The 13738-nt window shown below is 36.5% G+C and overlaps 2 protein-coding genes across 2 annotated transcripts; one reads left to right on the top strand and one right to left on the bottom strand.

Annotated features, from left to right (window-relative positions):
- Positions 1-1685: 1685 nt before the first annotated feature.
- Positions 1686-5518, top strand: LOC140786217 (U-box domain-containing protein 4-like). The gene is made up of 5 exons (XM_073134486.1): positions 1686-1921; positions 2000-2324; positions 2564-2641; positions 2740-4770; positions 5208-5518. Exons 2-5 carry the CDS (start codon positions 2052-2054, stop codon positions 5253-5255), a joined length of 2430 nt encoding a protein of 809 aa, XP_072990587.1. The 5' UTR covers positions 1686-1921; positions 2000-2051; the 3' UTR covers positions 5256-5518.
- Positions 5519-6329: 811 nt separating this feature from the next.
- LOC140786674 (uncharacterized) lies at positions 6330-9017 on the bottom strand. The gene is made up of 2 exons (XM_073135280.1): positions 7554-9017; positions 6330-6732 (listed from the first exon to the last, which is right to left on the bottom strand). The coding sequence occupies exons 1-2, from the start codon at positions 8157-8159 to the stop codon at positions 6601-6603; spliced, it is 738 nt and encodes a 245-aa protein (XP_072991381.1). The 5' UTR covers positions 8160-9017; the 3' UTR covers positions 6330-6600.
- Between the last annotated feature and the right edge of the window lie 4721 nt (positions 9018-13738).

Here is a 13738-nt window from a genome sequence, read left to right on the forward strand (position 1 = left end):
GAAGAAATTAAGAAGTTATAATAGTGCTTTCTATTGATATTTTTAATAGTTTTATATAAGTGGTCGATCTACTTAACTATTTATATTTAAATAATTTTTATCTAGTATACAAACAGCAAATAGACATAAGGCAAATACTTAATCCAACGGTTATAATAGCCAATTTTTATATCCAGTATCAGTTCCAAAACCACGTTATGAAAGAAAATTAGTATATTACTATTAGATCTTCATCAAACTGATTGATAAACAATTAACTTTATGATACGAAAGAAGCGCTCTATACGTTTTTTTTTCTTCCGTTAAGATTTCTTTCTTAAATATAATTATGCATTAATTATAAGAGATATTATCTAATATTTAAATAATTTAAATTTGATTATTTGGATATAAACTTCAATTTAAATATAATTCTCTATCTCTATCTATTAAAATTTAATTTAAATCAATCTTAAACTAATAGGAGATATATGTAAATAATAAAAAATAAGCAAAGAGATAAAATGTAATTAAATTTTCATCAAGTTAATTATAAAAGACATTAATACCCTTATTTTGATATATATACATTACTCTCAGTTAATGATATATGTCTTTTACTCGATAAAATATTAAGATAATATAATTGTCAAAAATTAATGTGCAAGATTATATATCTAAAAAAATTACCTACTGATAATATCTTTCATTCCTATTATACCCTTAAAGATATTAAGCATTAGAACAACTCTAACCGGGCTCTAAATTTAAAATTTAGAGCTCGGTTGAGTACCAATAGGTCTCTAAAACTAGCTCTAAATTTGGAGCTAGGAATAGTGGGGCTCCAAATTTGGAGCCTACCATAAAAATGGAGCTCGACTTCATTTGTCATTTCAATCTTTTGAAAATACTAAAATTACTCAATAATTATTATAATTAATAATTTTAGTTCTATTTGTATCCTTTATTAAATAATTTAATTAGTTAAACTGAGTATATAATTAGTTTTATTAATCAGTTTTTAATAAAAAATAATACTATTGAAAAGGTCTCATCAAGACCTTTAACAACATGAGTCTAATATTAAATTATTTTTGAATTAATTTATATTTAAATTTTTTTATTATTTATAAAAATGAGTCTAATAAATTATGTGTGCTAAAATATAATTAATCAAAATTATTTCCAATGTAAATATTAAAAATTAAAATACATTAGATATGACTAGAACCGGTGGCCACGGAGATGACTTAACAGAATATTAAATATCTATTTATTTTTATTATATTTGATTAATTTCTGCTTATTTTATATAATGTAATTTTGATATTTTTAGTTAATAACATGTAATGCTTATTTGGTATAATGTAATTTCGATGTATTTAATTAAAAACTTAGTAATTTAAAATTAATTCTGAAACTATTGAATATTAGTCTTATTTTAAAGATATCGATGAGAGTTTTCTAACCATATATATTTTATTAAAAGATAATAACGCTAAGATGACATATTAAGTAATTTAAAATAGCTAATATATTATATTATTATTTTAATATATATGGATTCCGATGCGTTGCGGTGCACAGTTCTCTTGTAATCAAGAATTGATAGGGATGAATATGACAATTAAAATCTAAGTTACGGAAGAAACTCTCTAGAAATAAATGGCAATGACTCCCCGTCTTCGCCCATTTGGTAGCGTTGGTTCCGCTACGAACGGTCCAGATTACTCAACCGCGTTTCCTCTGCTCCGAGTCCAAACGGGAAATAGAAGTCGCTCCGTTCCCACTCCTCCACCTTCTCTGTCGTCGTCGTCGTCGTCGTCGTCGTCGTCATCGTCGTCGTCTACGGTCTGCCACTGGACCGATCTCTTTCTTATCAATTCCTGGTCTCCTGTGAAGAAATCGCGAGCTCGAAGAGGGCGGCAGCAAATCCGAGCAAGTAAAGCTATATCTGGTGAAAATACAAGAATTTCTTTGCAGCGAACTGGAGAGTTTTGAATTCTATTTTCCATCTCAGGTTGCGTCTTCTTTCTTTGTTCGCCCCCACTCTTTCACTTGAAGCAGTTGCGATGGCGATATCCTCACTGGAGACGCTGCGTAGTAGCATCTCACAATTCAATCTCTTATCCCCCCGCGGGGGTGTTAAAGATGAGCTGATTCAGAGTTATTACGTAAAAAATTGTGAGATGTTGGATGTTTTGAAACCTATCTTTGATGATGTTGTTTATGAGATATCTCCGGACGAGCGACTAATTAAGATGGTGGAAGAACTCGATGCTGTGATTAATGAAGCTCGGGTGCTGATTCAGAGCTGGAATCACACAAGCAGCAAAATTTATTTCGTACGTCACATATGCCCAATTATGATTTATGAATTTGACCTTCTTCCTTTCCTACCAAGATGAGATGACTTTTCTTCTTCTTCTTCTTCTTCTTCTTTTGCTATTAATTATCATTGGTTAAAACTTAATTTTTTACTTGTGAATGGTTACCAGACTCACTTTTATTCTTCATCAACTGAGAAATGGAAAAAGAGTCTTGCAGATCTTGAAGTACTAACTGATATTCGAATTACTTGCAGGTTTTACAAATTGAGTCAGTAATTTCGAAGTTACATTCATATTCACTCGAGATATGTCGCCTAGTAAACTGTGTTGAGGTAATTTTAAAGTAAACAGAATTTGAAACTTAAACCTTTTGCATTTTTCTACCATCAGTATGTGTATGTTACTTTTTCTTTTTGTATTGTGCATACAGAAAGTTCAGCACATGCATTTTGAGCAAATATCTTGTGTTATTGAAGATGCCACAAGAGAAGTGATAGAGAAGAATATGCCAAAGTCTCGAAATTTGGCAGATATTTCGAAGTCCTTGAGCTTGTCAACGAATCAAGAATTGTTGATGGAGGGCGTTGCCCTTGAGAAGCTTAAAATAAAAGCTGGCAATGGTGAAGACCATATACATTTGGATCATATCAACATGATAATTGCACTTGTCGACTATATGCATAATTGCCTTGTCGAAGAAGAACAGTTGCACAGCATTAATGGAGTGCCTATTCCTGCTGTTTTTTGCTGTCCGCTCTCTCTTCAGCTGATGTCTGACCCCGTCATAGTGGAATCAGGTCAAACATATGAGAGGGCTTTCATTAGGAAGTGGCTCGACCGAGGTTTCGATATTTGTCCTAAGACACATCAAACACTAGGGAGTACTAACTTGATTCCTAATTATACTGTGAAAACATTGATTGCAAGCTGGTGTGAGTCAAATGGCATTAAGCTACCTGATCCTATTAAATCATTGAGTTTGAATCTTCCTTCTGCTTCCCTAGGCCCCTCTGATTCGAACACTGACGGTAGAAGTGTTCCCCATTCTGGTAATTCTATGATGATTCAGTATCCAAGATTACCAGAATTTAACCAGTCCAGGATGAATTCATGTAAAGATTCAAATTCCTCCAATGGCAGCTATCATGACTCTACTGTGCCAGATAAACCCATGTCTCCTCATCGTTGGCTTTCTGCAGCACCTTCTTTGCAAGCTGCAAATCATTTTGAGACAGATACTTCAAGATTATCATTAGCAACTTCCGAAGAAAAGGCGTCTAACTTCAAAGAAAGACATGTTAGTTTGGGTGGCCAAAGTTCCAACCAAACCAAAGAGGACATTCCTCAAGCATCTAATGTTAATAAGCAGTTTCAGGGCCATAAGGGTAGTGAGCCTGTCTCAAGTGGTGATGATATTAACGAATCAGGTGAAGCTACTCTGGAGCCACAGGTTTCAAGTGATTCAGCACATTATAACACTGATGCATTAGGAGAATTTCCACGAGTGGCTTCACCCTCCACTGCTTCTCAAAGAGAACCTGAACCTAGACCTGTGGAAGCTCATTCTAGAAGCCATCCGATTTGGGGACACACATCCCATAGGCTCGTTCCAAGAATCATACCAACTACAGATTCAAGACCTGACCTCTCTGTTGTTGAGACCCAAGTTCGTAAACTGGTTGAGGATTTGAAACGTGATTCAGTAGATGTGCGGAGAGCAGCAACAGCAGAGCTGCGCCTGTTTGCTAAACGCAACATGGAGAATAGAATTGTGATTGCAAATTGTGGAGCTATAAGCTTGTTGGTTGATCTTCTTTACTCGTCAGATCCCCAAACCCAAGAGAATGCTGTAACAGCTCTCCTGAACTTATCGATCAATGGCAACAATAAGACTGCCATTGCAAATGCTAGTGTTGTTGATCCTCTCATTCATGTCCTTGAGACAGGAAATCCAGAAGCAAAAGAAAACTCAGCTGCAACTCTATTCAACCTTTCAGGCAACGACGAAATCAAGGCTAAAATTGGAAGATCTGGTGCTATCAGGCCCCTGGTAGAACTAATAGAAACTGGAACTCTTCGTGGAAAGAAAGATGCAGCTACTGCATTGTTTAATTTATCGATACTTCATGAGAACAAGGCCCGAATAGTGCAAGGGGGGGCTGTGAAGCACTTGGTAAAGCTGATGGATCCGGCTGCTGGAATGGTTGATACGGTCGTGGGAGTTTTAGCAAATCTTTCTACTATACCAGAAGGGAGGTCTTCAATTGGTAATGCAGGTGGCATCCCACTACTTGTGGAGGTTGTTGAACTGGGGTCTGCAAGAGGGAAGGAAAATGCTGCTGCAGCTTTGCTTCAGTTCTGTACCACTAGTAGCAGATTTTGTAATTTAGTTCTTCAAGAAGGTGCCGGGCCACCTCTAGTAGCATTGACTCAATCAGGCACACAACGAGCAAAAGAAAAGGTTGTTCACTCATACCATATTTATTTCTATTCTATGCATATGTTAGGATGCCACACTCTTATCTTAGTTCTCCTAATGAACTGTTTGATTACTTTAATTGTTTGAGCTCTTCTGTAGTAAATGGCCTAGTTCCCCGTCTTCTATTATCTCTTAGAGTAATGTTGATCTTTACTGGACTTTTCTCGTGCTGCTTTTTTTTCTTTTTCCTTCATGATTGTTTTAACATTATTATCCCATATAGATTGCCTAATTTCATTATGGACAAGAAATCTACCCATAGGAAGGGGTGACTTCATTCAGATAGAAGGTTCCTTGGGGGGCGGGGGGTGTAGAGTAGAAAAAAAAGAGTACAATAAAGTAACACCCTTTTTTTTTTTTTGCTTAGAATATATTTAATTAATTGGTTGATAGACCCTCACAAGCTCAGTGTTTTGCAGGCACAAGCTCTTCTTAGTCAATTCCGTAACCAGCGACATAGAAATTAAGGGAGAGGATGGTATTAGCAAAATCATTTAGTAGCTCAGTGTTTTTGACTTTTTTCCTGTAATTATGAGTTGGGTCTTGTTAATTGTTTTTTCTTGTTCTTCTCTCACTTTAATGCATCAGGCTAGTGCTAGTGTTGTCGAGTTGTTTATTTGTAAACAAATTGATCTGTACAGTGGTCAATTACTGGCCATTTATTCTTGGTTTATGAATATTCTGTATATGCCTTCTCTTGTAATACATAATCATCCTTGTCTTCTCTCTAGTTTGATCTATGTAATCTATGTAGACCCTTCTGTATTAATAGAATTTACTGTCCATATAATGATCGTCAAAAGAGTGTAATTTTTCCGACTGCTGCAGAAGGTGCTCCTGGAAGATGCCATAGCTTGTAGATCAAAAATGATACTTTTTCTGCATTTGATTAATTTTGATGCATTCCTAGCAGCAGTGCTGGCCTTTATAGATTATATCGTTATAACCGCACCTTGTTATGGGATGCTCTGGATGTTAATCTTAAAGACTCACCTGAGAACAATGAATCTTCAATGATCAATAGTGTTTATTGAACTGTCCTATATATATTCCTTAGCCATTTTCATATCATGTTCTCTATTTCATATGATTTGAAGAGCTTAATCAGCTATTCATGCTTTGCAGAAGTTAACCCTCACTTCATTTTGTATGCCAAGATTAATTATACATGATTTTAAATTTTTAATAGATTTAGAAAAGGATCTAGCCATTGCAGTCTTAGTATGTTAAGACTTATTTGGCTTCATCTCCAATGCATTCAGAAACCAAAGATCACATAAGCAAGCACCATATTTTGTCAACAAGGCAAAAGGGAGATAACAACCTGCAAGAATTATGATGACCACATCTTTCAGTAATCTGTGTGAAACTAGGGAAATAAAATGAGTACAGAAGCTTAGGATATCCTCTCATCAGGCAAGTTTGCATTTTACTGAATGCTGAAGTCTGCTCCATTCTACACCTTAGGCACTGAGACAGATAGACCAATGTAACAGAATAAAACTAAATTCCGAAACAACAGATAATTACGACACAGTGCATGAACAATGATTTTTCCAGTCTATATACTCGAGATTCATTTTCCGGCAAAAGAACCATACAACAACACACAAACACTGGTATCAAGAAAAGCAAAGGTGAAAAAAGAGAAGTAACACACTATAGACAGAAAATTAATGTGTAGACAGGGTTTCTGCATAACATTAAGCATGACACAACCACGAGTCCTTTGGGATGATGCGAGTAGGGCCCTAGAAGAATCATTTTAAAGCTCATCACTTCGGTTTGATTCAACCAGCAAAAATCATGATCTCAGTAAAATCCCACCACAGGCCATGGAAGCAAACCAGAACTAAGCTGTAATGCCCCTACGATTGGAGCACGCCTAGCTACCAAGAAGGCTTCATTCAGGTGAGCAGCATGAGACTTGAGCTGGAATTCCTTCTGTTATTATACACAGAAAGATAATATTTAAGAAACTTTATTTTCTAAACGAATAAACTGTTTTCAATAAAAAGAATAAAATTCTACCAGGCGAGCAGCATGAGACTTGAGTTGGAGTTCTTTTTATTTTTAATAAAAAGATAAAAATTCTACCAGTACATCTATTTCTCATTCCTCAAGCAAATTGAAACAATGTTTGCGGCTCAGTTGTTTTATTGAATAAAGCCTATCTCTTAAGCATTTGATACCGCCAAGTAATGGAGAAACTACTGTATCAAAATCCACATCCATAAAAAGCTGACCCCAGTTGTTTCATCTAAAGATGTCCATAAGAAGGGCAAGGCAAGTTGCAAAATCTTTCAATTCGATAAGATATTTCTTGTTACTGGTTTTGATAGATGTATCGATAATATCGCCTTGTGATAATGATAACATTTTTCCTTTGATCCTGATGATGGTATATAAAGAGGCCACAGAAATAACCAAGTAATGGCAGCTTCGCTGATCTTCCTTAAGAAGGTACTAAATGACATGTTCAAATTGTAGATCAAGAAGGAGAGCATAGATTGATATGCTTCCTTAACTCAACACGCATTTAGATGCATGACGTTGCTAAATAAAACTCCAAAATCGAACTCTAGATAAGTGGTAATAGTGAGAGAGATCTAATAACAATATATGTAAATGTTAACAATCTACCAATTATAAAGTCAACCTCATCAACAATAGATGTCAATAAGCAAATTGCTCTAATTAGAAACTAGGAGAATAGCTAATAGCAAACAAAGATATGAACCAAACAATAGAAAGAAAAATCTCACCTTTTCATCAAGGCTGAGCTTAGTTGCTGATGGAATGCCTCTACTCTTCTGCTTCAACCTATACAATCTCCTTCCGAGCAGAAGAAACCCCAACACCGCCGCAGCTAAAGAGATCGACCAAACTGGCTTCACCCGAAAAACGTACTTGAACACCTCCAAGGGCAGCTTCCACAAGGCAATTCCTCTCTTCTCTCCGCCACCAGTCGAACCGATCTCCCTATTACCCATCTTCGCCTCTTCGCCGGATTCAATTTCCCCCACCCCTTCAAAACCCGTATCTTTTTCTACATCCTCGCGATGGATTTCAACAGAATCCACCACACGAGCATCAAACAGCTCATCCGACACGAACCCACCTCCCAAAATCTCGTCTTTCTCAGGACACAGTTCCCCTTTTGGCTTGTCGGATTCCGAATTGATCCAACTCGGGCTACCGGAATCAAAGATGCCTCCTTTTTCTTCTTTTTGGCCCTCGTCACTAATGGCTAGTTTGGTGGAGTTATCATCAGATTCAGTCGCGAAAACATCTTTGAAAGGCTTGGGTTTTTCTCCATCGGAGCCGAGGAGGAACTCCCAGTCCTGGAGGTCGATGGTTTCTTTTTCCATTAAGAAAGAGTTAAGAGAAGATTACGAAGAAAGTTAAAGAACCCCAAGTGCTCAAAAGACGAAAGCTGAGAGAGAGAGAGAGAAGACGAGCTATGAGTTTGGGCTCGGTTTCTTTTGTAATCTTTTCCTTTGCAACGACGTGAATCGAACTATCGAGAGGAGGGAGGTGGAGGTTGTAATTCGTGTGTGGGATGATACTAAAATATACTACCGCGTTTGCTACAATTGGAAGGACTATGTTGATAAATGCTGCAAATAGAGGTGTTAATATGAAAGATTACTCTAAAAATTTAGATTGTCGATCTGAAGATGAAGAATATAATCATTATAGCAGGCGACTCTGCAATCATCATTAACACCTCCTCCTTTTTCTAAATTCCCCTCCTGACTTAATTAAGTTAATTTATATCCACCATTTTGGTTCTTTCTGAAAGCTCCTCCTCTCTCAGAAGGGTGAATATGGTTCTTTCTGCAAATGTACATGAAAAGGAGGAGCCAAATTGCAAACATTCTTAAAGAGAAAAAAAAAAACATCCCAGGAGGTAAAACTATTTCAGCCCCTAAATTCAAGAGGCACATTTGGAGGTGCACAGCCTTTCACGTCTTCTCCATGTAATCCACTCATTTTTAAGTTACAACATCATATCATATTATAATCATAATTATTCTAATCTTTGGTAATTAACGTGTGACACTTGACACACACACACACACAGTGAGAGAGAGAGAGAGACAGAGAGACAGAGATCTAAATTGTGAGAAGATTTATTTGGTTGTAGGTCTTATTAGATTAGTTTATATCATCCATATATTAGCCACAGAATGAGGAATAAGTAACTCACAATATTTGCAACCCTGTAATAGGAGATCAAAGATAGAAAATTTTGAAACAGGGGAGAAGGTGATTAATTATTTGTGGATGTATCAAGGCGTGGAGGCCACCAAAGAAGAATGCCAAGTTGATGGGAGTCCTAAACACACTTCTACAGGAGAATGTTTGCATCTCTGGTGACATCAAAGAAGGAATCAAAAGGCTAACTTTGTCTTCAACTTTTCCATCAGTTGCTATCTTGACAAATCTAGACTTGGCCTCTCACATATATCTAATTGATTGGTTGAATTCCTCAACTTAATAAGTATGATATTATTTTCTCCAGTACTTCTCTTACATTCGGATCTTCTGATGTAACTAAAGAAAGGTCGATGCTTCATACTTGCAAGAATTTAATTTGACACCGCAAGATCTTCTGTATCACCTAAAAGAAAACATTAATTGTTGGTAATTTCATGATTTTGACATGAATATTTTATTAATTTTGAGCTAAGTTTTAAGTGGGGCCCACACATTATTTATAATGGTTTAATGGTGGAATCAATTTAGCTCAAAGCATACTTTATTGTCATATATTCACTTAATCAAATTCATGAAGAGAAGTGAATGATAATTGGCTCTAAAGTGGGTATCATGGCAATGGGAAATAAAGGAAAGTAAGTTTAGTACCATATTGGATATTTGAGAAATGTTAGTATGGTATATAAGCAACAAACTTCCTATGGGCTTTGGGCCCCAAAAGGGGTACCTATTTTGTGGGTAAAGGTTACTATGCAACCTAACACACACGCGCGCCGCCCGGCTCGGCTCGGTTCGGTTCGGTTCGCACGCACGGGTCAAAGTCCATTATCGGATTTTAATTTTATTTCATTCTTTTAGATGGCTGAAATAGTAAAGAGTACTATTTCCCCTATCTTGCTGCAGTGGATGCGTGGATAGTTCAGTAAAAACGTCTAAGGAATTATGGGAATCTTTAGACAAGTGAAGATGCCGGTGCAAAGAAATTTGTAGTCGGTAAATTTCTTGAGTACAAGATGGTTGACACTAAACCAGTGATTAACCAGGTGCAAGATCTTCAAGTAATAATTCATGAGATTCATGCTGAAGGGATGGTGATTAATGAATCATTCCAAGTGGCGGCTTTTATAGAAAAACTGCCACCATCTTAGAGGGATTTCAAAAATTACCTAAAACACAAACGCAAGGAAATGACACTTGAAGAACTTATTGTCAGATTGAGGATTGAAGAAGACAATCGTACTGCTGAAAAGAAAATTGGAAGCCAGTACGTATCAAAGGCAAATGTTGTGGAGTCCACAAAGGACAAGAAAAGGAAGCACACTGGCGAAGGCTCTAAAAGTGGCAATGCAAAGAAGTTCAAGGGCAAATGTTACGTCTGTGACAAACAAGGGCATCGTGCTCAGGACTGCCGCTTGAGGAAAAAGAAGGAGAACTCAAAGAAGGAGAACTCTGAAAAGAAGAAGCCACAAGCCAATGAAATAGAACACCTTCGTTCTGATGTTGATGATATGCACCTCTCGCCGTTGTCTCGGAAGTAAACCCGATTGGTGGTAATCCTAAAGAATGGTGGGTAGACACCGGAGCTACTCGACACATTTGTGCCAATAGGTGGATGTTTTCGTCTTATCAAACCGCGACAGATGAAAACTTTACATGGGCAATTCAAGAACTTCCAAGGTGGAAGGAATAGGAAAGGTTGTGTTAAAATTGACTTCAGGAAAAGAACTTACTCTTAATGATGTAATGCATGTGCCCGACATTCGAAAGAATCTGGTTTCTGGATCATTATTGAGTAAGAAAGGGTTTAAGTTGGTGTTTGAGTCTCGATAAGTTTGTACTTATCAAAAATGGCATGTATGTTGGAAGGGGCTACTTGTCAAATGGCCTCTTTAAGATGAATGTAATGACTGTAACTCCAAAAATAAATAAAGAAGAATCTTCTTCTTACTTGCTTGAGTCTTATGAAATTTGGCATGGTAGATTAGGACATGTTAATTATGGTACATTACGTAGATTAATTAATCATAACATATTGCCTAATTTCTATATTGATTTAAATAAAAAATGTGAAATATGTGTTGAAGCCAAATTGGCTAAGACTTCGTTTCATTCTGTCGAACGAAGTACAGAACCTTTAGAACTTATACATACTGATGTATGTGATTTGAAATTTATTCAAACTAGAGGTGGAAAAAAGTATTTTATTACTTTTATTGATGATTGCACAAGATACTGTTATGTGTATTTGCTAAGAAGCAAAGATGAGGCATTAGAAATGTTTATACATTTCAAATTAGAGGTTGAGAACCAACTTAGCAGAAAGATTAAAATGCTAAGAAGTGATAGAGGTGGTGAATATGAGTCACCATTTGCACAAATATGTGCAGAAAATGGAATTATTCATCAAATAACGGCTCCTTACGCTCCACAACAAAATGGTATTGCTGAACGTAAGAATAGAACTCTAAAAGAGATGATGAATGCCATGTTAATAAGTTCTGGTTTACCCCAGAATTTGTGGGGGGAAGCTTTGCTTTCTGCAAATCACATTCTCAACCGGTTACCCCATAAGAAATTGGATAAAACACCTTATGAGTTATGGAAAGGTCGAGAACCTAGCTATAAATTCTTAAGAGTGTGGGGGTGCCTAGCAAAGGTTGCAATTCCAGTTCCTAAAAGAACAAAAATTGGACCTAAAACTATTGATTGTATATTCATTGGTTATGCTCATAACGTAGTGCATATCGATTCCCGGTTCACAAATCGATAATTCTGAGGTACATGAGAATACAATTATTGAGTCTAGGAATGCATCATTCTTTGAGAATACATTTCCATATAAATCTACATTAAAAATAAGTTCTCTCAAAAGAACTTATGAAAATAAGCATGACCAAGAGTCTATGCAAGAAGGAAATGATATTGAACCTAGACGAAGTAAGAGGGCAAGGACTTCTACGTCTTTTGGTCCCGATTTTCTAACATATTTGTTAGAAAAAGAACCTCGAGTTATAAGGAAGCAATGTCTACTCCCTGAAGCTCCTTTATGGAAAGAAGCCATTGATAGTGAAGTTGAATCCATTTTGCAAAATCATACCCGGGAATTGGTGGATCTTCCACCAGGTTGTAAACCTTTGGGTTACAAATGGATATTCAAAAGAAAGATGAAAGCGAGATGGTTCAATTGACAAATACAAGGCGAGACTTGTAGTCAAAGGATATAGACAGAGACGAGAGGGAATAGATTACTTTGATACATATTCACCAAGAACAAGAATAACATCTATCCGATTAATAATTGCTCTTGCGGCATTATATAACTGGAAATACATCGATGGATGTGAAAACCGCATTCTTGAATGGTGAATTAAATGAAGAAATCTATATGGAACAACCCGAAGGGTTTGTGGCTCCAGGACAAGAGAGAAAAGTGTGCAAATTAGTTAAGTCTCTTTATGGGCTTAAACAAGCACCTAAACAATGGCATGAAAAATTTGACTTAGTTATGATGTCAAATGGTTTTCACATTAATGAATGTGATAAATGCGTTTATGTGAAATGCACTTGAGATAATTATGTCATTGTATGTCTATATGTGGATGACATGATAATAACTGGTAGTAATATTAATGTCATTAAAGCTACCAAGAACATGTTGGCTAAAAAGTTCGATATGAAAGATATGGGAGTTGCAGATGTGATTCTTGGTATAAAGATCACTAAGGCAACTGAAGGGTATGTTATATCTCAATCACATTATATTGAGAAAATACTCGATAAATTTGATAAAGATAGTAGCAATATAGCCAGAACACCTATAGATGTGAATCTTCATCTCACAAAGAATACGGGTGTATGTATATCTCGGTTAGAATATTCTCGGATAATAGGTAGTTTGATGTACATCATGAATTGCACTCGTCCAGGATATTTGCGTACTGTGAGTAAACCGAGTAGATATACAAGTAATCCAGCAAAGGATCATCGAAAGGCGATAGTTAGGGTACTCGGATATTTGAGATACACCACTAACTATGGATTGCACTATTCAAGATATCCGAAGTACTTGAAGGGTACAGTGATGCAAACCGGATATCTCGATACAAAAGATACCAAATCCACGAGCGGGATATGTCTTTATACTTGGAGGTGCATCTATTTCATGGAAATCTTCTAAACAAACATGTATAGCTAGATCTACTATGGAATCTGAATTCATAGCATTAGATAAGGCTGGAGAAGAAGCGAGAATGGCTTCGAAATTTCTTAGAAGATATTCCTATGTGGCCAAAACCCGTGTCCGCAATTTGCATACATTGCGATAGTCAATCGGCTATAGGAAGGGCACAGAGTCGATGTATAACGGTAAGTCACGACATATACGTCGTAGGCATAATACTGATGCGACAATTGATCTCAATGGTATAATATCCATTGATTATGTAAAATCAAAGGATAACATCGCGGATCCATTAACTAAGGGTTTAACAAGAGATCGAGTATATTGTTCATCGAGGGGAATGGGTTTGAAGCCTACCACCTAGAGTAACGACACAACGGCAACCCAACCTAGTTGACTGGAGATCCCAAGATCTAGGTTCAAAGGGACAACCGAGTTGTGGGGGCGTTCTCTCGAAATCACTAAGGAATTAAATTTCCTACACCTTTCCTATGATGACATAGTGATAAACCCGTACTAAGTGTTAGGGTAAGCAATGCTTTTAAT

This window comes from Typha latifolia, chromosome 4 (assembly GCF_019914945.1).
Source record: "Typha latifolia isolate L0001 chromosome 4, TyphaL0001v2, whole genome shotgun sequence".
Taxonomy (NCBI): domain Eukaryota; kingdom Viridiplantae; phylum Streptophyta; class Magnoliopsida; order Poales; family Typhaceae; genus Typha; species Typha latifolia.